Here is a 25,568-nt window from a genome sequence, read left to right as displayed (position 1 = left end):
AATGTATCGATGCTATATATTTCATGGATTCTTCCTCTTAATACAGATGCCACAGTCTATGACATTTGTCTAACATTTCGTTGAAAGCCAGGACAGTTAAATCTGTGTCTACCTCTTGCCAACAGTTTATGCATTCCAAGATGTCTAGAGTTTCTTCCATTAAAACATAAAGCGCTATGACAAAAGTATTCGCGATTTTTCAAAATGGCGACGTCATCGATATGCGTCTCGTTCATAAAAGGGGGAATAACTTCTGATGAACACCATTTTATCTAGTGTAACTTTCACAGAGTTGTCTCTAGCTAGAAAGTGACGTAATTTGTAAACTTCCGTCGTCTGCATTCTTGTACAATTGTAAACAAACATATCATTCATTATGGGCCAAAAATCGAAAGAAGTGACAAACAGCGTGAGAAAACTAATCGTTGAGATAAAGGTTGAGGGTTAGAAGACGTCTGAAATTGAGAATTTATTGGGGATATCGGAATTTACCATCAGATCAATTTGGAAAAAGTATTTCAATGCAGGGGAGATCAACAAAGCAAAGAGAAGCGGACGTCCTTCCAAGATGTCACACCGGGATCGGAACTGGCTCGTTCGTCAAACAAAAACTTTTTGAATGACATTACTTATGATTTTAACAGAAGCAGAAATGAAAACGAAAATGTTCATCCACGGACAGTACAAAGATTTCTACATGCACAAGAGGTGAAGCGACGAGTTGTGAGAAAAAAGATGGATGTGTCACAGATCAACAGAAAAAAACGTGTTTCGTGGTGTCTTGAGAAAAGAAAACTCACTTTTAATAATTATTGGAACACAGTTATCTTTGCCGATGAAAGTCAGATAGTTTTAGGTGAAAACTACAGAGTTTACGTTTGGAGAACATTAAATGAAGCATACCTTTCCCGATGCATGTGCCCACCTCGACAGAGAAGGGTATCCATTATGCTGTGGAATTGCCTTACATATTGCGGAGTTGGAACACTTTGCCTTGTCAATGGTAATATAAATGCAGAAAAATATATTTCAGTCTTGGAAAACTATTTGTGGCCTGTCATTGCTCAGCATTTTAGCAACTAAACGTACCGGTTTCAAGATGACAATGTCCCCTTACATAGAGCCCATTTTACGAGGGACTACAAACTGTGAAATAATATTCTAACTATTCGGTGGCCGTCAGAGTCAGAGTCTTCAGACATTAATATAATTGAAAATTTGTGGCTTCGGATCAAACAAACAAAATCGGGAACAAAACATCACGACCCCTGAAGAGCTTTTTGGCGTCGTTTCGGCCATCTGGACTTCCTTCGACCAGAACTACGTAAGAAACTGCATGATTCCATACCACGCCGTTTACTAGCGGTTATAAAATCAAAGGGTCTTTTAGACGTTTGTTTCTATGAAGCGCATGGTTGTTTACGTCCGCAATTTTGAAAAATCACGAATGCGTTTGTCATAGTGCTGTAGTCTTAAAAATGGTGTTTTTTTATGTTGGAAAGGAAAAATGTGTTGTAATATATATTTGTCATCTGTCATTCTTCTAATTCCTAGGAATTTACTCCGCTGAGATTTTTCTCAAATTCCGATTCCAAATTCTATTGGAAATATGGCCCCGATATACATAAGTCTATGCTATAATTAACAATGCTATTTTTTCTTAACATCCGTGCACGTTTGCTTGTACGCGTTCTGAACAACTTATACTTACTCCACGGTATGCAGAACGTAGGACGCAAAGCGCATAAAATAAGAGGATTCCTCTAGTTACGATGAGTGATGATTGATAAGCATTTTATGACTCTTGTTAATTCAATTGGATATTTCTCTGTTTAAAACACAATCAGACACTATTGTTTTCTTTGAAAATGAATAGAAAAAAAACTTGCAACATCAATTAAATCTGCATTAAAAACCCACTTCCTCAATTGCAATATTATTTCCTCCGCAAGTGTAAATGACTTTGATTTTCCAAAACTGTGAGAGAAACGTTTTTGTAGTTTCATATTAATTTTTTTTCTGATTCTCCAGAATCGTTCAAAATAATACTCTATCATAAGCCAAAATCACGCCCTAATTCAAATAAATGAAATCTCTATTGAATGAATCAGTAATTGTAATTTAAACCGCTTGATTGTTAAGAACCAAATTTAAACATTCCCTTTTTAAATTTCCTTTTAATGATATTGATCATATTTTCCAGAAATAAAACTTCCGTTATGTAACAATACATGTACTTAATCCTATGGAAAAATTGATTCCAACAAATGACTTGGTATTTCATGTACTAAAAATAACAAGTACTTCAATTTGTTGGCACAACGTTTCCTGAAATATATCAACATTTTTTTAAGAGTGAAAACATGCAAAATACAATCATTTAGTACACAGATAATCGATCAAGATCAAGTTTTCAAAAATGGTGTTTAAATTTGATATGCAATATGATCATATTTTAAAGTGAACTTTGTGGTACATCCTACATTGTATTTTTGTATTCTCTTTTTAGGAAAGTAAACAAAAATACCTCCCCACCCCGATTTATATTTCTCCCAGAACATCATGTTATAATATATTTTCTGTCTATTAACGGCAGCTACTGTGTATTGTCGAACGAAATCGTGAGCTCTCTCTTTACACTCTCTCTCTAAGAGGCCAAACCTCTTCATGTGGACCTATATATCTTAGAGACTCAGGCTTTAAAAAAGCAAATCCAATGAAAAATATCTATCTTTTTCTTTTAAATATTAGGTCATGGTCTTAGTCTCTAGATCTATGTTTGATATAAAAATAGCTATACTTGGTGAAGAAGTCTATGACAACTCAAATATATTCAAAAATATTCTTTGTTGTTGTTTGTGTGTGTGTGTTGGTTTTTTTTCTAGGAAATACTCTCCTCTTATTATAGCTTCGAACGAAGATCTTATTTGTTTTTCGTCAAAACGTGACTAAAGCTATATTTTTATCCGCTTCTTGACTTTCTTGTACTGAATTGCTGTCTGTATTATTTGCTTTTCATACGGAGATACCCTGAAAATGATATCAAAAAAATAATTGCGTTCCTGATTGACAATATTTCCATTGTTTTTGGAAATCAGGTCTTTCAACGGTCTGTTGGAATTTCTATGGGTACCAATTGCCCACCATTGTAAGCAGACCTATACGAAGCAGAGTTTATTCAAAGCCTTATACATCAAAACACAAAGAAATGTCTCATGCTGGTATTGAAGTATTAGGTTAATTTTGTGTGTAATATAACAAACTTTCCCTTGAATTGTTTTTTAAGTATCAGCCCGAGAACCCAAAATCAGAGAGAGGACGTCTAGGGTCAGGATAATTCAAAATGGTCTTTATAATTGAATAATGGCAGTGTATGTAGTGTTTAGATGGGAAACACGAGAAAGACAATGTGTGTGTGTGTTGATATTCTATTGATATAATTTCTAAAAAAAAATCTAAAATTGTAATATGTTTTTATACAGGAAAAATAATTAACATGTTATCCAGGAGGAAAAACCTTTGTATTTACCTGAACAACACTGATGTTGAGTGTCCTACTATCCGAATGAACCGAGTAATAATTTTGAAAATATAGGATTAAGCATTTGGACGTGTAAGTGTTGTCCGTGCGAGGTTTCACGTATGTTTACAGATACACGTACCAAACTTTGGATATGTTTAATAAACATAATGTGTCCGCCTTAGATTCAACATTATGAACATGTTTAGGTTTTTCTCACTGTTTTCAATTGGTTATATAACCTTAATGAAACCAAAGGCACAGTCTCTCTTAATGTTTCAAAAGCACTTGTTTCCTTAATGTATCGTGCATTTAACAACATCTGATATACACAAGTCTATTATTTTTTTAAAGATGCTACAAGTGTTTACCTTCGTGAACTTTTGTTTGTACACGTTTTGTACAACATATAGAATTATGCAGTATGCAGAAATTTTAAAGTGATGTATATATAATTAGTGGTTCCCCACTAGTTACAAATACTCTTTCACGCACACGTCTAAATGCGTAAACTCTCTAGTATTGGCCTTCAGAGGTCAGCATCGAAAAATGATGTCAAAGCAATCGACGTCTTTGGTTTTTATTATACCTTGGGTGTATATAAAATACGTCATTGGAATCAAATGTTCTCAAAATGTGCATAAAAGTAAACTGTTCTGTGCCATTTAGTCGTCTCATTCTCCGTGTCTAGTTTCGAATTATGATTAGAATGATGTCGATTTTCATAACGAAGCCGTGCAAACATACTCTTATTTAAATGTGTGTCTTACTCTATATGTACATGTATAAGGTTTTTTTTTTAAATGTTAAATGGTGTTACATCATAGGCCTTATACATTGCGTCATTTATTTCCTATAACAAAGGATAACAGTTTCAAATCAATTATAAAGACATAACTTTTTTTATTGGAAATTGCGTGGGTAATGTTTTGACCAGAATTACAGTTGACCAAATCTTATACAGAATTTCAGCATGAATAACAGCCATTTGAGAGAGAGAGAGCTGGAATCAGCCAGTTAGAACTCTGAAAAGTGTTTTGTTTTTAACCAATCAAATTCATTCTAGTATTTGGGTAAGCCTTGTTTTGAGGTCACAAACATTTACGTGACGCTTTACCAGACTCTCTGCTCGTCGGAGATTTACGGAGACAGCCGAGCGTTTGGTTGAACGAGTCTAAATTAAAACACACTTTCTTTAATGCAATTCTACTTCCTTTTCAAACGCAAATGGTTTTGATTTTCCAAAACCGTTGAAATAAACTTTTTTGAACTTTCGTGTTTTATTTTTCTTTTCTGAATCTCAAAAATTGTGAAATGAAATTGTTTATCTTAGGCTATGATCACATCATTTTTTAAATCAAAAAGAAAAAAAATCTATATTCCATGAATCAGTAATTGTAATTTAAACCGCTTGATCGTTATGAAAAAAAGAACATCCTTTTTTTAAATTTGCATGTAATGATAATATTTTTTTTTCTAAACTACCGTTACATTAAAAGGCTTTTTTCTATGAAAAAAATCCTAATTAAATGTTGATATCAACAAAGAAATTGTGTGTGACATAAAATGCACAGACCGAATTATTCATTAAGGTCTTCCACTGGGAGCGGAAGACCTTACTACTATTCTGAAAAACTTTCAGATTTCTTATTTTTTTTCTTCTATACCCCAACTTTGATCCTTAATATCTCGCTCGTTTGTTCACCGATTGTTTTGAAATTTTCAGGTCTGAAAACATGCCATGCGATGTTGTCGTTGCATATTTTAGTTGAGGATAATCCCAATCTTGTTTGAGTCCCATTTTAGTAAAATTTAACGACTTCATTTATCCAGGGGGATTTGGCTTTAATGATGACTGGCAGAGTCTCAAAGATGGGCTGGTTTGGAAGCTGATACATTGAATTTGTGCGAGACATATTTTATCTATTATTTTGATGCAAATAAAAGGAGTGGTATAAATGTTGAAACAAAGGTTAGAAAAAAATGCCAAAAAAATTCGCGTATTTTCCGTTCTAGTTTTCTACCTGATTATAATTTGTTATAAGATGTATTTTAAAAGTTTTTGGTCTTACCAAGACCTTTCATTCGGTATACAGACAAAGGGACTAGCCTCTATAATAGGGAGTTAGATGCGTTTCTTGCCAATAACTTGTAAAGGAATAAAAATTTCCAATGCATTATTGAAGCAAAGTTGTAAAGAAATTAATTTTGAACCCTTCCGTAATATTCAATTTAATATTTTCGTAATTTATAGTCAGTATTTGCAGAAACAATTTTGTCAGTTCGGTCCATTTTTGTGGGGGTACGCACGTTTAGGAGGTTATGAAAGGGCTTCTTGTAATGCACTAACTGACACATGCAGCGCGCAAAGATAATTCCAAATAACATTTCCAAATGTTTTTTTTCATATGTACATTTTCATTTCATAAAGATGAACCTCGTTGACCTTATTTTTGTTGTTTGCTTCATAACTGTGTCCCTTTCTATATTTAGATGCATTACGAGACTCATGTAACCGATCGATAGGAGAGTCGCTAGCTGTATTCAGGCCCCCGGGTCAATTTTCAACCCGGATCACAATTCTTCGTTACACCGGCAAGATCGAAAAACATATCCGAGGCTGTTTTCTGAGCTTGACAGTACTTTTAAAAGATGAAGGTACTAATTCTCAAAAGATAATTCATGTATATACTATAGGTAGAATGAATAATATTGGTGGTTTTTTTTACATTTTTTTTTCTTCAAATTTTCGTTTTCCGTTTCGCTTTACGTTTCGTTTTCTATATATATTCTTTGTTGTAGCAACGTCCGTATTTATATGAGATAAAAAAGCTATGGTGAGATCATCTCACATTTGTTGCTTAGTTGTTAAAATCGATATCAGATAGGTTTGTAAAACTGAGCATAGAAGTGTGAAACATCTGAGGTAATCTAGAAGATATTCTAGGAATATACACGTCATGGAAAAATGTTTGTAATCGTGCGTAGTACAATGCATTAAAAATAGAATGGGTTTTTCCCTTTAAAGATGATTTTGTTTTTAACAGACTTTATCAGAGCACACGTGTATGTATTATGCCAAATTCAGAACTGTATTTGGATAAATGGTTCCTAGAATCAATATATAGAAAAAATTTCTTTTTTTTTTTGCGAAAATGAAACCTAATTAATTTGGATATGTATCTCCGGCTTTTCTATAAATACACGTGGTAAATCCCAATGTAACAAAAACGAAAGATTGGCTTCTTTTCTACAAAAGCTAACATATGTATCGATTTTTTCTTATCAAAATCATTTTTTAAAAAAAACACCAGAGGCCAATGGGCCGCATTGCTTATCTGAGCAACAATAGGCATGATAAAATCAGCTTCATAGAGTCATAATACAACATATCTGGACACTGTGGTATAATGCATGTAGATTATGTGTTTAACAAATCCTCTAGATATTCTTATATTTATAATCAGGTCCCTTTTCGAACAAGGTATGTTCATAGTCTTATCACACTCAGCACTGCAGTCCTAAAAAGACCATAAACAATTGTTTATATTAAGGATATAAACCTTCATCAAACTCTGAACCCCTTGTAAGGCCAAAAAATCGTCCAGAGGCCAACGTTTTAACAATTTTAAAGAATAAGCGATATGTAAAATTACTTGGCCATAAGTAAAAGCATTAACATTTCAGTTTTTGTTAATATTTAAGATGTTTTCCTTTGTACAACTGGATTCCCAATGTGGCCCCAGCCTACTCCTAAGGATTTTAATTGAACAAATTTGGGTCTACACTATCTAAAATTGCTTTGACGAAAGGTACAGTTTTTTTAGAACAAGATTTAAAGATATTTAGCTATTCCTGTGAAAAAAAATTGTCCCCCACCCCCGTTGTGACCCCATCCTTCCCTTGGTGATCATGATTTTAATAAACTTGAATTTTGACTACCTGACAATGCTTCTACGCAATTTTCATTTTTCCTGGCAAAATGGTTCTTTAGAAGAAGATTCCTTAAAAATTAACTCTGTATAGTCCTTTGTAAAACTTCGACCCCTCGCCATTGTGACCCCACCCCATCCCTGAGGGTCATGATTTTTGCAACTTTGAATCCACACTAACTAAGGATGATTACACACAAGTTTAAGCTTTGCTTTCCTGGCCTAATGGCTTCTGATTTACTCTGGTTTTTAAGATTTACTCTACATATCCCTATGTAAAAATTTGACCCACCCATTGTAGCCCCTCCCTACCCTTGGGAGTCATGATTTTAACAACTTTAAATTTAAACTTCCTTAGGATGCTTCTACACAAGGTTCAGTTTTCCTTGCCAAATGGTTCTTGAGACGAAGATTTTTAAAGATTTACTCTTTATTTTCCTATGTAAAAATGTTGGCCCTCACCTATGCCCCGGGGTCATGATTTTCACAACTGTGATTATACACTACTGTGCTACAATGCTACTATACAATTTTCAGCTTTCCTAACCTTACGGTTTTTGTGAAGAGGTGGTTTGAAAAATTCTCGAAAATTTTCAATTATTTCTAATTATCTCTCCTTGTATTAGAGGCGTGATCCTTAATTTTCAAAACATTGAATCCCCTTAGTCTTAGGATGCTTTATGCCAAGTTTGGTTAAAATTGGATGACTTGACACTTGCTCTTAAAGACAAGAATTCTCTAGAATTGAGTTTAAAAATCATAAACGAGTTTTGCGATCATGCCGAATCAAAAATCAACAAAATCAAGACCGAACGTATTCTATTAGGGGGACTTAAAGATATAAATATGTATAATGAAACTAATGGCGTTGAAGCAAAAAATATATAGGACATAATAAAGAAGAACGTTACAATAAAATTGAATTAAAACATATCACGACATTTAAAAGTTATTTGAATCGTTGAAACGTAGAAAACTAACAGTGTTTGGTAAATCATGTATAATCAAAACATTAGCAACTTCAAAACTAGTTTATATTGCACCAATATTGTGTATACCAGATTAAGAATATATCCGTATGGTCCAAAGACTCTTATTTAATTTCATATGGGACAAATCGGAAAGAAGCAAACGAAATACCTTGATAGGCAATATAACATAATAGTTACGTACAACATAAACTTCATTAATAATATTAGCTGAATGTTCCGTTGCGTCTATGAAAAAGGCAAGTCGCTTACATTATATCTGATAAATCCAAGCTAAAGTAATAGATCCAAAATGCATTAAAAAATGGAGGCGTATATAAAGATGTGTAACTATATGCTTAAGGACATTGATTCATTAAAAGGTCCAAATGACAAATGCACCGGTACACATGTACAAAACCTTTTTATATATGTATCAACAGAATTGAAACTGAAACAAAACTATTTTAGATTATCTGATTTTTTGAATTGAAACCGAAACAGTGTATACTTTCGGTATTTCATATAAATAGTAAAACATTTCAGTTCCAGTTTTGTGAGACAAGGCAACTCAGACATAAACGTTCAGGTAACTTGAAATTTTTGATATTCTCTGCATGCAATCATGCCTGAGGTCGCAGCGTTAGGCAAATCGTTAGTTGAATATCTGCTTGGTTCGATACACCACGGATAGCATATAATATATAGCATCTGTTGCGGTTGTATTGATCATGGAAATGAAAAATAGTGGGGTTTGGGGTTGCTTGTTTGTTTTGTTTTTGTGTGTGTGGTTTTTTTTTCGGGTTTTTTTTTCTTTTTTTGTTTGTTTGTTTTTTTTTTGTTTTGTTTTTTTTTTTTTGGTTCTTTTTTTTTTTTTGGGGGGGGGGGGGGGGTGGGGATGTGGGTTTTTTGTGTGTGTTTTGTTTTTGTTTTGCTTTGTTTTTTTTTTTTTTTTTTTTTTTTTTTTTTTTTTGTGGGGGGGGGGGGGGGGGTTGTTAAGGGGGAGAGGTAAAGTATGGATAGCTATTTAAAACAATTTAAAGTCACAATTTTGATTGTAGAACATGTTTATTTTTCACATGATAAATTATTTTTTTAAACAACAAAAAATGAAAGTCTACCAAATTGTGATGTACGATTACAAATAATTACGATTATAAACTCGGATAAAACTCAAAAATATAAAAATAAATCCTCAGGTTAGATTGAGTGATGAAAGATGACAAATAAGATTTACGAGACGCACAGTAAATGGCGAACCTCCTGTCTTGTTTAAAAACTGGATAACTAAAAAATAGTGTTTTACTACAATGTTATATTTTTTTCACTTTATTATCACTTTTAATTGGCTTAAAAAAGAAAAATAGCTCTCAGTAAGATAGCAACCGAGACTCAATCCTAGCAGTTGCCACACTTTCATATTTATTACGTTCTATCGTTTATTAATAATACGCTGGGCTTACAGGTAAGATATTCTAGCAACATTATATTTATCTAAAATTTAATGCTATTACATAAATTAAGGAAATGAATTATCTGTCATATCTCTCCGATTTTGTTTTCTGCACTCATGTTTTGGATCTGGAAAAACAGCTCTTTGGAACAGTATTGTAAAAAAAAAAATTCCCTTTTTCGTAGTAGTTAAAAAAATTATAATTCGACGTAATGTTTTTTGAAGCACTGTTTTTCATAAACACCTTAACTATAATAAGATTTTAAATGGTATGAACTATTTAGATATTTCTTTATTGTTATGTTTTCCTACGCCAGTGTTTGATATCGGAAATAATCGAAAGTGTATAATCGATTAAATAATCGAAAATTTTCAAATTATGTTTAATTGAATGAAACTCTGAACAAAAACTTGCGTCTTGCGTTGTATATACAGTAATATAAACTTGTTTCAGTTGTTTGAAATTATTAACTATTTTTTCAAATAAATCAAATATGTTAATTAAATTTATATATTATGACATGTATGCACATACAATCTAATTTACTGCACCTGGTTAGAATAAAAGAAAACTAGGAATTGTACCATTTATAGTGACTAAGAAGTTAGGAACAAATTCAAAATCTTCAAACAATAAACATAAACAATTTAAAATATAACAAATTAATTTGAAATTCAGAGTTCAAATCCTATTTCAAAATTATTAAACCAAAACAATTTAACATTTAAACATCGTGACTATAAAGTTTACAACTGGCCGAGTCACATGACATACCACTTAAATGTTTCAGCAGTACATTTCAAGGTTTTTATTCAAGAAAATGAGCAAGTCAACAATCCAAAAAACTTCCACACCGTGGATTTATAGTTTGTATTTGGATATGGAAATATTTCCTGAGTCATGTTATTGTTGGGATCTTGATTAGTGGCATTTGCCTCGTACGTGAGGCTTGCACATCGCGCCGCCATTTTGTTTAAAACCTATTTTCGTTTTGGTGGCAGGGGATAGTTTCGAAGGAAAGACCCGGTCAAAATTTTGAAATAAAGAGAGAACCTGGGGTTTGGCTGGTTATTTGAGGGGTATAAATTGGTAGAATATTTATTGCATTCATTTTGTGGATAGAGGAGCTCATGTCAATTTCTTTGATATGTGACACTTTAATACTGGTAGCACTTTTCATCAGATATGGAATAAAAATGCGAAACTGAGGCCAAAATTTTCACTTTCGGTTTTGTGCTTGAAAAGTAGGGTGGGTTCAGAACACGAAATGTCACTCGAAAAGAAGGTGATTGACCCCCCATCAATTGGTGATTATTTGCATGGGTATACATTAAGCTACAAATCCTATGGTAGTTTATGGCAGTTGCTCGGGACTGGAGCGTGGTTCTGGACCCGTGAAAATGTGAAACAAGGGCAATTTTTCAGAAAATTTTGAGACCGTCCCTGGCTGTTCTTTATAGTGCTATATGTAAGTTGTACTTGTTTTATTCTGAAATGTTTAAAAATTCTCAAGAGTTGGGGCCATGTGTCCCCTGCATGCAAACCAATTTTAGCAAATTTAAAAATCCACTGAAAAATTAAATCTCATATATGAGCACTATCTGCCTCACATTTCCTCGACCAGAAAAACTATCCCCTGCCACCTTTGATGTTTGGAAAAAGTCAAGTCGTACGAAGAATTTTCGTAACTTACGTTTTCATTAATTTTTTTTAAATAATCGATTATGAAAATCTTAATCGATCATCGACATCGAGAGACATTTAGCGACCGACTTTCGATTGTCGGCGATAATCGGCCCATCACTAATATATATATATATATATATATATATATATATATATATATATATATATATATATATATATATATATATATATATATATATATATATATATATATATATATATATATTCATTTATTTATATTTGGAAGTTTAAATCCCGATATTTCAGCTAAATCAGTGTAGATATTCCTAAAATATTCTACTTCGGAAATTTATGAACAACGTTTAACAATATGTCCCTGTATATCACCAGTCTTTATCTTTCTCACCAGTTCTTGGTCATTAGTTGCTTCATATACGTTGAAAATATCTTTGTTAAAACTTTACCCTCGGTGATCATTTTTGCCATTATAACTGGCTTTCAAAAATGTTGAGGAGGAAATTATATTTTGGCACAATAAACCAGATGATGGAAACCCCAGCTTAGAATATTATAAAATAAATTTGTTATTGTGATTTAGTTTGGATCCCACTGGATTTCTGTCATACTCATTTGAATTGGTTGCTCAAAGAGAAAACTCAGTTACTTTACCCTCAAGTGGAAACGGGAAATAAGTTTGCGTGAAAAGAAAACGTCTTATTAAACTTTTACAGAAATTTTCATATTTAGATATTGTAACCTAACGTTAAATGATGATTTGAATCAATGTTAGATATCTTAAAATACAAATAAGTCCTTTTAAAAAGGTTGCCTCTATGTTTTGCAGAGAAATTTGATGATCAAAACATTCACAGTTTCTGGCATAATTTATGAAGTTTGTGTAATTGTGTAATAAACTTAAGTTGAATATGTCATACATGTATGTAGAGCCTACAACGGTTACATTGAAATTCAGGGGACCATGCATTATTTATTTCAATATATCCGTATTTCAATATAAGCGAAATTGACTGACATGAAGCCGCCATTTTTGAAAGTTCAATCCCGATGTAAGCATAGAAAACCAAACCCGAACAAATGATTTAGTCATCATGTATCTATTACAATAAACAGATTACATGGAACATTTGTCCTTGAAAGTTTGTTTTAAATTATATCCGAAAGTTCTGAAAGTTTCATTTTGTTACTATCTTAAAGTTCATCATAATCTCCGATCGCATTCTTTTACGTTTTAGAGAAAAATCACCAGACTCAACGCTTCAAATACTGCTGAACGCTTCTTGTATACCATCGTATGTGTACACGCGATAATCTCAAAATCCTTAGCTAGTTCGAATTTAGGCTTTGTTCTTTCACCAATAGCCATAACTAGTTTGTATTTAGCGTCCGGAGATAAGGTATTTCTTTTTTGTGGGGTTTCCATATTCCGTCTAGCCTCAATACATCCGTGTTCGTAAAAACAAAAAATTCAACAGTGAATACATTTCACTTTTTAATAGAAGTATAAAACACACATGATGAGAGCTAATAATTAATTCACACCAATGTATATCAACCGGTCAGTCTGGCATAATTAAAGTCACCAACCGTGACGACAGCCGCTAGAGAGTACTTCGATATAACCGTTATAAAAACAACTAATTATCACCTTTGAGGACAGATCAGTGGCTTCAATATAAGCGATATTTCAAAATAGCCGATTTCATTATATCCGTTAAATCAATGCAAAGAATATGAGAGGGAAAAAATGGGGATTTATTTCTATTTCAAATTAAGCGGAATTTCAAAATAGGCGATTTCAATATAAGTGGAGTAAGCTGTACCATTGTATAAGTTCTGAGAGGTGATGCATGTCCTTAATTTCATACCAAGATTTTGATTGGCTTTATTATTGACAAGAGTAAGTAGTTAAAACTAATGTGAGGTTGTTTTCAGGAATTGCATCAATGCTTATGTGATCGAGGGGGATATCCAGACTGAGAAAATTACCGATAATTTACTTAATCATTTATTTTGCATGCATATCTAGGTTTATTATTTGCTGTTTTGTGTTTGTTTTAGATAATATACATCATTACTGTGTTTTTTGTAAATAGTTTGCGGCTAAACTCACAGAAATACACTTGAATGGCACGAAATAAGTTATCTTCTGTTAGTTGATAAGTCATCCATCCGAAAAAAAGAAACAAAATACTTATATCAAGTCCCTTATCAATTCATGTCTCTTTTTTATCAGAACGAAAATAATGCCCGGCTAACAGTTTTTATGGGGGGTTTTGTTGTTGTTTATTTTGAAACATGGTTTCTCCTACATCTAACAAAAGACATGCATGTTCTGATGGATCAAGAAAATCTAATTTTTCAAAAAACAATATTAAATATAAATATCTACAAATATTTTCCTAATTTAGATTCTTTTTAAACCAATCTTAATACACAATTCAGAAAATATTAATGTTATATTAAAATCTTGAAAATTGAAAAGTAACATTATGAGGTATGTTTTGCTTTTTCAGGTATCTGCATCATAGTTTGCGAAAGATATGCATAAAGGGAAGATATGAACAACCTTAGTGATTTTTGGAAATGGTGTATTTTGTTTGCAATACTCATATATTTGAAGAAGGTAAATTTAGTAATGATTTAATTTTAGAATAAAAAAACCAAACATAATAAAAGCTGAAACTCATTTGTAATTTACAATACCCGTACCATGTTTTTCTTACAGAGTTTTAAACAGTTTCAAGAAAGTTTTCAAAAAATTTACCAAGAAAATATTGATACTTATTAAATCCACATAATTGTGAACTATCAACTTTTCAAATAAACAAAAAATGATTAATATGAAACTTGTACAACTTAAAACCTTTTATTAAAAAACAATTGCTCCTTCGAAGGAGTGCATAAATTTTCAAAATGGTTTCAAATTTAACAAGATAAACTTGATGAGATATATTTGAATTACAGTTAACTAAATATTATATTATTTCATATTAACCTATATCTCAGGTTTCAACGTTGCCGCGCTGTGAATTGTCACGTAATTCTGTGAAGAAGGTTGATCACTGTCCTACAGATGCTGCATCCTGGATTAAGGCAGCAGAGAAAAAGAACTGTCAATCTATTGAACATAACTGTTCAATTTCTTCTGGTTTAAATTCAAATTTTGTTGTCCAATACCATTGTCTTGTGAATAGCTGGATGAATGCGACCGTAGAGGTTTGTGCATTCAATCGTACTATTTTGGGTAAGAATGTCTTATAAGAGGCGTTATAATATCCAACAAATGTCAACCGTTATTTTCTTATTTGACTTAATATTATTTCATTAAAGGTTTTTGTGCAGAGTATAACTTGAAGGGAGCAATAATACAGGATAACTATACATACAACTGTACCAGCCATGATCCGCCATGTCCGAAAAGTTACAACTCAGCAGAGGCGTACAAATGTAATTTACTCAAATCTGTTTTAACGAACTAAAATATAACTTTAATACACGTTACACTAAACAACTATTGATTTTGAGATTATTTGTCTAAATTAAAATCCCCTTTCAGTACAGAACATGGTAATGATTATGAAGAAAGCTGGATGACTGTGGCCTTATCTAGGCAATATTCATCTCCTTTAGATGGGTACTCCGTAAAAAATGTTGAAGAAACATATTCAAATTTCAATCCTTAAATACTAGTCATAACATTTATTCTTTTTTAACAAATAGCTGATGGCCAAAATTAGCATACGTAACATTTTAAGGTAGCTTTGATAGTTAATTTGTTAACTATCCAGCCTCCTTAAGTAAATATCAAAATGCTGTGAAATATTCAACTCCCAACTGCTTTTAAAATGTTGCGATATTCACAAATAATAGAACAATTTATTTTTACTTTTGATTCATATCCATTTGTTTCTTTATTCTATATTATACTAGATCCCACATGCTATGCTTTAGCAAAAAGAAATCATCAGACTACGATGACGGCGTCTTCATCGGCAAGGTAAAAACCCAAATGCATATAAACAATATTTTTAGAATTATTTTAATTATTTGCAAACATTGGAAATGAATGTTTTAACTGTTAAATATAAGCTTGATTAAATGTATTTTTTCTTCGACTTAATTTTTATTCAAGTTTAAAACACGCTTATATTGAATATTATAATGATACCTTTAACTGGTTACATTATCATGACACAGCAAACAAATTTGTCTTGAAGTAGTTTAGTTTCGGATAGTATCAACAATGTAATGAACGTGTATACTCATTAGCACTAAGTACTGTAAAAGAATGCATTATCTTTTTTATTTGCAGACGGATCGGAAATACAACTGTAATTTTTGTGACGATCATTTTTGGAATACTCATTCATGTATGACCAAAATAAAATACATTTGTGAATTAACTAATGAGCTTTTCGGTATTTCCTAATCAGTATAAATAAAATATAAATGTACGCAATTGGATAATTTGCAATTTGAAGTTAAAAAAAGTTAGACTTATCAATACATATATGTATATGTAGTAGGCATTTTAATGGGTGCACCAAATCTCAAATCTCTTTTTTTACGAAAAATGTGTATTTTCCTTTGATTCTTGAGAAATATTTTATTTTTGTTACTGGGAAAAACAAATTGAAGAAAAACTCGCATTAAGAAATAAAAAGAAGTATTTGAATAATGCATTGTACAATAAATCATCATTTAAAGAAAGTTTGCACGCATGATATTAATTAAACATTTTTCATAGTTACAATTTAGACACATAGTGTTTTTGTAATGACATCAAGCTCAAAGCTTCCGAAAGAATATTTTTATTATCTATCTATACAGTCATTTTATTATTAAAACTCCAAAATGATATCAACAATATGTGTTTTAAAGTTGTCAATGTTTCATTTAAATTAATTTGAATGTTTTCATTTTACAATTATTTTTCAAATTATTATATTGTTATTTTTTACTGTTTTCTAAAGCAGTCGTAAGAAAATTTACATAACTTTTCCTGAACCGTTTTTGCCACCGTTAAATCTCCAAACAAGTTCCAACGAACACATTAAAAAATCGATTAGATAGAAACATATAAACCCATGTTTGGCAACGATGGTTACTTAATTAAGTACATTTTACACTTATTTAAACTAACATATCTTTATACCTCTTGATATCATTGAAAAAATTCAGTTCCTGTATAAATAAGTAATTTCTCATTAACAGAACACATGCTGAATTGCTCGCACAAGGGTCTGTAGCTATTAATTAATTCATGGAGCGCGTTTTCCACAATAGTCCGTTCTAAGTTATTTCTTCCGTCCTTTTGTGGCGATTTTTGATTAAAATAAACATACCTATCAATGAACATTCAAATCTATGAAAGGAGAACAAATCAAAGATTTTCTTAATTAATGCCGAGAGAACATCATCGGAGAATTTCACTTGAACCTAAACAATCGTCGAACGGAGATTCAAAATGGGGGAGTACTCGGACCACCTCGCACAATGTGTTAACGTTATGATTAATACAAATTAATGTTGATTATGAAAAACCCGACACCCCTTTCCAGTGGGCTCTCCCACGTGAATATAAGTGAGAGAAGCTGAGAGCTGGTGTCATTCCTGTGTTAGCAGCAGAAGGTACCGATCGCCCCCATCTTGAATTTATTTCAAACTGTCACATCAAGTAAATTTTTTTCGTAGAACTCATCGGTTAAATTATTTTGCGATCTTCTTCGTCATCTGATCGGTGCTGAACACCTAAGCTTAAAACCTATTCAACCAAAACGGTGCATTACACCTGTCTTTATCAAAAATCCTCCCTCCTTCTGCATATACTGACTTAGATATGCGATAAATGTCTTAAGGGTACTGTAGAGTTTTGGTTCTTATCTTTGAATATGTGTTTTGACACTTCCCCTCCCCCTGTATCTTTTGTCATGTGAATTTATGTGAATAATGTTTATAAAATGATTATAATTAGATTAAATACACGTGATCTGGAAGAGTTGAATCCTATATTTAGGGTTGGTAGAAAATCACTTGTTATTTATGCATTATTGTTATAAATTGTTACCGTGTTTACAGAACAGAGGAAATTCGAAATTATATTATGTTATACGTTTACAGCCTACGTGTTTGTTTTTAAAAGGCTATTTATGTACTTACGGGATTGTAATATCATTATCTATTTGTATCTTTATCCTCCTGCTTCTGTAGTTCCTCTTTATTGAGTATTTCACTTGTTTTTCTTGCACATTTACGCATTTCTGTTTTTCTGTTCCGAAGTTGACCTCTACTTCCGGGTCAAACTAATGTTGTTTTGAGGAGGCTATCTATTTATTTATTTTCTGTCTTGTATGAAATAGTTTGTGTATCAATAAATGGTGAAGCTTACAGCAGACTCTTTATTTTATTTACTTATATTTGGGTTTGGTACTTGCCAGTAAAAGTACCTGGTGTCAGAAGAACAAATTAAACCAAAATGTAGGCCTAGCGTTAGCACGTTACAGTACCATTAAAAGACAAATTTATAACATCAGGTGTGTGTGATTCTAAATAACATAGTTATGATATGAAAATTGTTTTAAATTCTTCCAGTCGTAAACTCACCAGGAGCAAAAGGGTTGAAAATAAAATAGGCCAGGGACAAATTATCCCCATGTACAGTAACAATTCGACAACAATGTATCAACACATTGTTATATTTGAAAACTATAATTTTAAGTACACGATAGTTTAGTTATTTTGATATCACATGCACTGTTACCTATCTAGATTGATTTCCAACTTTCATTCAGTGACATGGGATCAAGGGTTAGGGAATTGCTAGTACATTTTTATTCATATAAAGATACTATCTAGTTGCAAATCTCCCAGCTTCAAATCTTTTCTGCATCAGGCTAATAGTAAGAAGTGCTTTAAATAGAATTTTGCGATCACTTTGTTTAAGAAAATTTTGACATCCACTGTAATAGAATATGGGATATTCATTATCATCTAGTTTCACAGATCGTGGACTATTGACAGGCATATTACGAATTTTCTCCAGGCATGGATCTTTAACTTTTAGGAAAGTTATTTGTACCTGTAAAGATAACAAGAACAAATTACAAGAAAAAACAGTTTTTGTTTGATAAAATCAGACCTCACAACATTAAAACTTATTGTTATCATAAGTTATAATGTCTTTAAGGATATCTCAAATAATTATTCCAAGTTCAAAGAACATGTAGTTCAGAAGTGCATTTTTATGTTTTATATATTATTTTCACCTATACATGTACATTTGACGATATATGTTCACTGAATTTATTGTTAATATGCATAGAATTCATGCATATTAACAATCAGCACCAAGTAATCAACAGATTTAAAGCTTTGCTTGAGGTAAAAGAGTATTTATTAATTAGTGGTTTGGAGACTCTTCCTGTTACAAGTGCATGTAAACAACTGAAATAAGAAATACATGTAATAATGCATGTAAAAAACAGCTTGGCCCAGGTGAAAGACCAATTCAATTCAATGTTTTACGTAAAATTAGTAGAGAATATAAGTACAAATGTGAATTGATCATGCTTGGGAAAGCAATGGATTTGCCCCAATTTTATGTATTTCACTTTCAATTAGAAAAATGTGCTTTATTTTGATGATTTGGCAAAATATTTAATAGTATCTTTATTAAAAGAAATATCTAATTTAAACCAAAGCAATGACTTAAAAGTACATGACATAATAAAAGATTTCTCTTTAAAATATCTACAATCTAATGTCATTAATCACTTGCGCAGATGCGATTTATTCATATAATTTGAATTTCATTGGTGACTCAGAAACATATATTTGTATGGTTAGACAGAGAGACAAACTAATCAAATACTGGCCCTTTCCAAACTTCATTAAATAAATCACTTAACAGTGCCTCATACTTTTGTTTCATGCGATTTATGGTAAATAAACTAAAATCAATCATTTTTCTTACCCATGTCTTTTTGACAGATATCCCAAGTATTCCCTCATTTACTGATGACTTGTCAAGGTATACAAATAAGTCTCCAATATGCTGAGACCATGAACTGTTGTCAACATTTCCTGTATCCAAAGACGAACTGTTCCTAAGTTTCTTTGCTGGTGGTTGACAAACTTTTTCAGGCAATGTTTTCTTTACCTGGAACAGTTAAATTAAGCATCATACATTTTGTTACTGCACAATTGCTTAAAATCTCGGTGGCATTTATGACAATTCCCCATAACCACAACATTCCATCTACATTTAAAACAATGTACTGTGAATGTACTGGGCAGTCATCTACATGCAAGAGGGCCAATATATTATGGAGATGTTATTTCATGGATGCAACCAGATTCAGTTATAGTAAGAAAGACAACTCTTCATCAAGAATGTAAATTCGTTTGGGAAGGCAACCCATAAATACCAAGAAAATTAAGCCCCCATGAATGCTAATGATTTTACAGTATTCATTATGTAATTGTTAATATTACACAAAAAGACAATCAACAAGAAATAATCCCCACAGCATTAAATAATTTCAAATTATCAATAACATTAACAGTCACAAGAATTAGAATTAAAATACATGTAATATCATAATGTGATTATGTCCAAGAGCCTAAATTCATATAATATTAAACTACCACTATAACATTCAGACTCGTGAGAGAAAAATATTGTACATGAATAACAAATCTAAAATCATATAAGAATGTTCTTCCTATCATGTTCATACCTCACAGACACAGAGAATTGGCCTCTGAACTGCTGGATCAGAACTACAACAGAGCAGGTCAGCCTTGGAGGTCATGGTTCTACCCATGATTTGGGATTTCTTGGTGCTTATAAATGGAGGTGACCTGTGAATAAATTAACAAAAGAAAACCCATTTACTTAACATCAATACTTGTTTCTCTTTGTCTTATACAAATGAAGATTGGGCTGCCCTCTGCCAGACAAAAGGCAGGGGGCAATGTATTTATCCAAAGGGGGTGAACATATTCAATGTTGCACACAGAATCTATATTTATTGTGATAAGTGTAATGACAGTCACAAAAGTTCCAGATCAACTACCTCATAACAGAACCACTGAGGGAAATTCACAGGAAATAAAAGTTTGCAAATATTAAAAATATTACTGTAAGCCTGTGTTCAGCACAGGATTAGGGCACTAAACTGATACGTGAAATACAATAGTACTGTTGATTCATGTACCTTAAAAGTTGTTGTTACACCCTATATATAATATATATATATATTATAATTAATGTACGTGTATATGTGTATATGTAGTAACTGCTCTTACATGTACCAACAAAAAGTTCAACTTATCTTATATTAGTTTGATGTTGGCCAACTTAATACTGGTTCAGTATATGCATATATAAAATGTCTGACTACTATGTCACAGCTCATTAAATTCATTTGATCTCAAGAGATGGGCAACATATGACTTGTTGGACGTCCATGAAGGTGTCTGCAGATTCAAACGTATGAAATATCTCTCCACTTTTAGTTTTGATCAATACATTTGTATTTGTGTATTCAGGTCTAACAAATCATGTGTGGTCCTCAAAAATGAATCCCTGTAAACCAACTTGTATTCCTGTGTGAGAAATGTTCTAATTCGAAAGTTTTGTGAGGGTCTGGACTTTGCAAATATTTCAATTATCTTTAGTTAAAGCAAAATTATGTTATTGCGAATAAAAGATGGTCAGGTTTACATTTGATATAATTCAGTAGTACTCACCAAGTATAAATACCAAATAAATGTAGCAACTTCTCAAACAAGCACTGGTATTTCCACTCGGATATATCCTTGTTGGGCTCGCTTTCTGCAACTATTTGTGCCAAACAATAGTTAAATTCATCCAGTTTAAATAAAAACCTGTAAAGAAAAGGAAAACTTTCTAATTAAGAATGCTTATATGCTTAATTGGGGGTTGTAACCAACAAAGCATCTAAACACAACCTTTCAAAAATACTTAGTCTAACAGGTCTGGGGTAATTAAATTAAGTTCATTAGGTTATTAATGGGATTAATATATCTTGTATATAGGCACATATTTAATCAACACAAATGCAAAAAAAAGAAAGTTATTAAAGGAAGTTTCATTTATGAATGATTTTGTAAATTTTGTTTCTTTGTTGATACAATAGATTTAATTGATGTAAATTGAATAATGACACAAGCTGCATGTCTGGTAGTCTGGTAAAATGCTAATAAGCCCCGAGAATAAAATTGTATATACAGTGTACAGATATTTATTTTCACAACATTTTAATAGCGATTGTAAAAGCCCATGGATTGATTGTATTCAAAGAATTTTGAACATGTGCGGGCTACAATATGTCTGGCAGAACCATAATTTTGTCAATATAGAATGGTTATCTGCTACTGTAAATCAAAGATTAAAAGACCAATTTATGCAAATATGGTCAAATGATATAAATTGTTCTTCCAGAGGTCAAGTGTATAAAATTTTAAAACCATATTTTGGCTTTGAGAAGTATCTTGATATTTTACCTGTAAAACTAAGAAAAAAATTCATTAAATTTCGTACATCAAACCATCGTTTTCCTGTAGAGACAGGCAGATGGTATAACATTCCTTTGAATGAGAGGTTATGTCTTTTGTGTAATAAAGGTCTCATTGGAGATGAATTCCATTATATTTTAGAATGTTCGGCACTAGAAGAAATAAGGAAAAAATACATAGACACAAAATATTGGAAAAGACCAAATTTTTTTAAGTTTTCTGAACTCATGACTAATTGCAATTGTAAATCGCTAAGAAAATTATGTGTATTTATTTCAAAAATTTCTGATGCTGTCTGCTCCTCTTAGTTGTTTTCCTATTATGATCCTTTATACTAAAATCTAACATAAGTAGTGATTCTATAGTCTGTTCTTTTTTTTATTTATATTTTTTCCCTGTATGAAAATGTACCTGTTTGTCTGTACCTCTGACGATTTGTATTTGTATGTATTATATATATGTTCCTCTTGTACCAAATTATTTGGTCTGAGTGAATAAACTGAACTTGAACTTGAACTTGGTAGACAATTTCTTAGAAAAAGAAATATCCTTTTCTATATGTACAAATCTATGGCAAAAATATTGGTCTCTTTGTTGGCCTATAGAGTCATCATATGGGCCAAAGGGCCAGTGTTGTAAATGATTCATACATCCCATCTTTCCATACACGATATACATTTAACATGGCTTTTGGAGCAAGTGAGAATATTGGTCCCTGGTGTCTGATGGCATACATGCCACACAACATAACACTAAAGGAGTTACATCTGTACATGTATCAGCCTTCCCCTGTTACTTATTGTGTACATGTATAAGCTGGTGTTTGTATATTTATTTCCTATGTAGCTTATAACACAAGATTTGATTGGCTAATTAGCCAGTTGTAGAATTCCGTACATCTGACCTGAGCCGGAGGAAAATAACGTGACAACGGTACAATGCAATGTGAAATCAAAATGCATCAAATGTGTAAATGGGATACAATGTATATTTGGAAATTGTAATAACCCTTCATTGGACATAGGAAGCAGGTTTATCATGATGATGTTTACAAAGAAAATAAATTCACTATCCAGGGCCAATCAAGGGTGTACAGGGAATACAACCCGGGGTAAATCTAGCTAGCTTGTACACCCTTGATTGGACCTGGATATAACTACATATAATAACATGGCCCCCGAAACAACTTATAGGATACTTTGATTTTTACAATGGGTTATAATAACATTTATGCAACAAGTCGGAGCCCTGCTTATTACTCCAAAAGCTGCAAGGCTGATTTAACTATAAGAGCAAATATGAAATGCATTGAACTTTTTTAATTTCTAAATTTGTTAATCATAATTATGATCTTTGGAAGAATTAATGTTAAACCAGACCTGACCACTGTCAGAATCTGCACTCCCTGAATCTCTACCCAGGTGCTCTACTAAATTTCCCAAATAAATTCTGGCCCAGACAATGATTCAGTCTCCCTGCCACATTTACCTTAATTACCACTTTAGATGATCTTTACCACAAAAGAGTATCCCCAGGTTTTTTCCCCTGGCAGGAGTTCACCTGTCAGTTCCAGTTGTAGGTCACGGTTTCAAATTTAATAGGTTATTGCGTAGAAATAATGACAAATCAGACCAAGATTCGCAAACCAGTTTGAGTATCAGAATCTCAATATTGTATACTTTAAAAAAAAATATATAAAGAAAATCAACATCAAATACCAGTGAATTTCTTTGAGTTTTTATGATTCTCCAATATAGTTAGAGCCCCCACCCTCCCCCCCCCCCCCCCCCTTCCATTCCTATGGAATAGTCAGTCCCTGATATTTTCTACTTTCCCAATTTTCCGTGATCTCACCATGTTCACCATGCATGTTCAATGCATTCAGTAAGCTCACAATGCGTTAACTGTGCATTCATTTGCGCCCTCCAATTCCTCCATTTATGCCCACTGTTTACAAAGTGCTCACCATTCGCTCATTGTGCGTTCATCTTGCGCTCATCCTTCGTTCAGTGTTCACTTATTGTTCAGTCAGATAAAATTATGAATTTAGGCTTATGACTGTATGTATTACATGCAATTTATTTGTTATTTTTTCCTGATAACTTATATATATTAAACACAATTAATGTAAGAATAAATCATAACTTGAGTAAATTTTTCATCTTGCCTTCACATAGCACTTACAGTTCTGAATCACCGTTCATAAGTGCACACTGAAGTCCGTTTAGCCTGTGCTCACCATTCACTCACCGTTCAAATAGCAAAGTAGATTATTTCACAGGGACTGAATGTACTTGGAAGCCAACAACAACCTCTTTGAGGAAAATTTTGTTTGCCCACATGAAAAGTATAAGTGTAGCTTTTGTTTGAACATTCATTCATTGACCATTTCGACATGCTTTGAACATATATCTTTTATAAAAGGAATAATGGACATTAAAAACATACTTATCCAGCAGGGGTTCCGCTTGGATGAGCCTCAACTGTCGTTGGGTTGGCCCCCACGTCTTAGCAAACTCTTCAATTGGTGATGTGGTGTTTGGGGCAATGTCTTGTAAGGACTCGTAATTCAACTTCAAGTCACATGCATTCACACACCTCTCAACTTCCAAGCGATCATCCTCGTCTAAATGAAACAGGCGCCATTCTGACCAGATGATTTTAATGATGTCCTCTTGTTTGTAACGAACGCATAACTTGTTAACTAAATGACAATTCCAGTCCGATGAGTATTTAGGAAGATGTTCTTCACATAAAGTTGATGAACCTCTTTTCAAGACATCAGACATGTCAGATTCTGCTGAAGAAGACGAACATTTTTCGTTCTCCGGATTGCTCATCTTGTTTATATTCGTGCGCTTGAATAGGTTACCAGATAGAATCGACCTTCCGAGTTTTCGGTCCCAGACTTTTCGGTCCAGGTATAGGGAAATTATTACATTTTAAATGATTCAACAAAGATTTAATTTGAGAGTAATTTTTGTTTAGTTTTTTTTATTTATATGTAAAATTCTAATGTCACCAGGCAAAAAAAAAATCAATTACATGATAATTAATCAATGAAGTCAGGCAAAATGTACGTAATCAATATGCATTATTAAATTATAGTCTGTCCAAAGTTATTGCTTCCATCGCTTTTTGATGATTTTAAATAAAATTACACATACCTGTGAAAGAAATACAGTTGAAATTGTTAAAAGAAAATATCTCCAAGATATTTTGATTGAACAATTATCCCTTTCCACTCAGAAAAATTCACAGGAACGAAAACAGATTCCTTACGGAGATTTATAATGGGGAATGTTTACATCTTTTCTTCATTCGGAATACTCTCGGAATACATCGCGCAATTTTTTAACATTATCATCCGGGCTTATTAATGGCTCAGATGCAATGCAAAATCTCCGTAGACTTAATTTTTGGATGTGTATTGAAACCTGAAGCGGTAGAGGGGGCGTTTCAAAACAGATAATCTGGACATTTT

The 25,568-nt window shown here is 32.4% G+C and overlaps 2 protein-coding genes across 3 annotated transcripts; one reads left to right on the top strand and one right to left on the bottom strand.

Annotated features, from left to right (window-relative positions):
• The first annotated feature begins 6,082 nt into the window (after nucleotides 1-6,082).
• Nucleotides 6,083-17,939, top strand: LOC128186158 (uncharacterized). 2 transcript variants are annotated; one of them, XM_052855903.1, is made up of 6 exons: nucleotides 6,083-6,178; nucleotides 14,056-14,165; nucleotides 14,549-14,786; nucleotides 14,873-14,989; nucleotides 15,473-15,539; nucleotides 15,855-17,939. In XM_052855903.1, the coding sequence occupies exons 2-6, from the start codon at nucleotides 14,100-14,102 to the stop codon at nucleotides 15,916-15,918; spliced, it is 552 nt and encodes a 183-aa protein (XP_052711863.1). In that variant the 5' UTR covers nucleotides 6,083-6,178; nucleotides 14,056-14,099; the 3' UTR covers nucleotides 15,919-17,939. The 2 variants fall into 2 exon arrangements, with proteins under 2 accessions (XP_052711863.1, XP_052711862.1); XM_052855902.1 differs by lacking the exon at nucleotides 6,083-6,178 and adding an exon at nucleotides 8,966-9,009.
• A 302-nt stretch (nucleotides 17,940-18,241) lies between these two features.
• Nucleotides 18,242-24,970, bottom strand: LOC128186157 (uncharacterized). Its single transcript, XM_052855901.1, has 5 exons — nucleotides 24,533-24,970; nucleotides 21,296-21,433; nucleotides 20,281-20,404; nucleotides 19,515-19,700; nucleotides 18,242-18,620 (listed from the first exon to the last, which is right to left on the bottom strand). The coding sequence occupies exons 1-5, from the start codon at nucleotides 24,922-24,924 to the stop codon at nucleotides 18,390-18,392; spliced, it is 1,071 nt and encodes a 356-aa protein (XP_052711861.1). The 5' UTR covers nucleotides 24,925-24,970; the 3' UTR covers nucleotides 18,242-18,389.
• Nucleotides 24,971-25,568: the final 598 nt, after the last annotated feature.

This window comes from Crassostrea angulata, chromosome 5, assembly GCF_025612915.1.
Source record: "Crassostrea angulata isolate pt1a10 chromosome 5, ASM2561291v2, whole genome shotgun sequence".
In the NCBI taxonomy this organism is placed as follows: Eukaryota; Metazoa; Mollusca; class Bivalvia; order Ostreida; family Ostreidae; genus Magallana; species Magallana angulata.
This window is presented reverse-complemented; position numbering and strand designations above follow the sequence as displayed.

What these genes read in the sequence shown, in the direction of transcription:
- LOC128186157 (XM_052855901.1), bottom strand. Translation starts at nt 24,924, where the DNA reads ATGAGCAATCCGGAGAACGAAAAATGTTCGTCTTCTTCAGCAGAATCT. An exon ending in CAATTCTCTGTGTCTGTGAG is followed by an intron (nt 19,701 to 20,280) that starts GTATGAACATGA and finishes TAACTGTTCCAG; the next exon opens with GTAAAGAAAACATTGCCTGA. An exon ending in TATCTGTCAAAAAGACATGG is followed by an intron (nt 18,621 to 19,514) that starts GTAAGAAAAATG and finishes TTATCTTTACAG; the next exon opens with GTACAAATAACTTTCCTAAA.
- LOC128186158 (XM_052855903.1), top strand. Translation starts at nt 14,100, where the DNA reads ATGAACAACCTTAGTGATTTTTGGAAATGGTGTATTTTGTTTGCAATA. An exon ending in ATTCAATCGTACTATTTTGG is followed by an intron (nt 14,787 to 14,872) that starts GTAAGAATGTCT and finishes ATTTCATTAAAG; the next exon opens with GTTTTTGTGCAGAGTATAAC. An exon ending in ACGGCGTCTTCATCGGCAAG is followed by an intron (nt 15,540 to 15,854) that starts GTAAAAACCCAA and finishes TTTTATTTGCAG; the next exon opens with ACGGATCGGAAATACAACTG.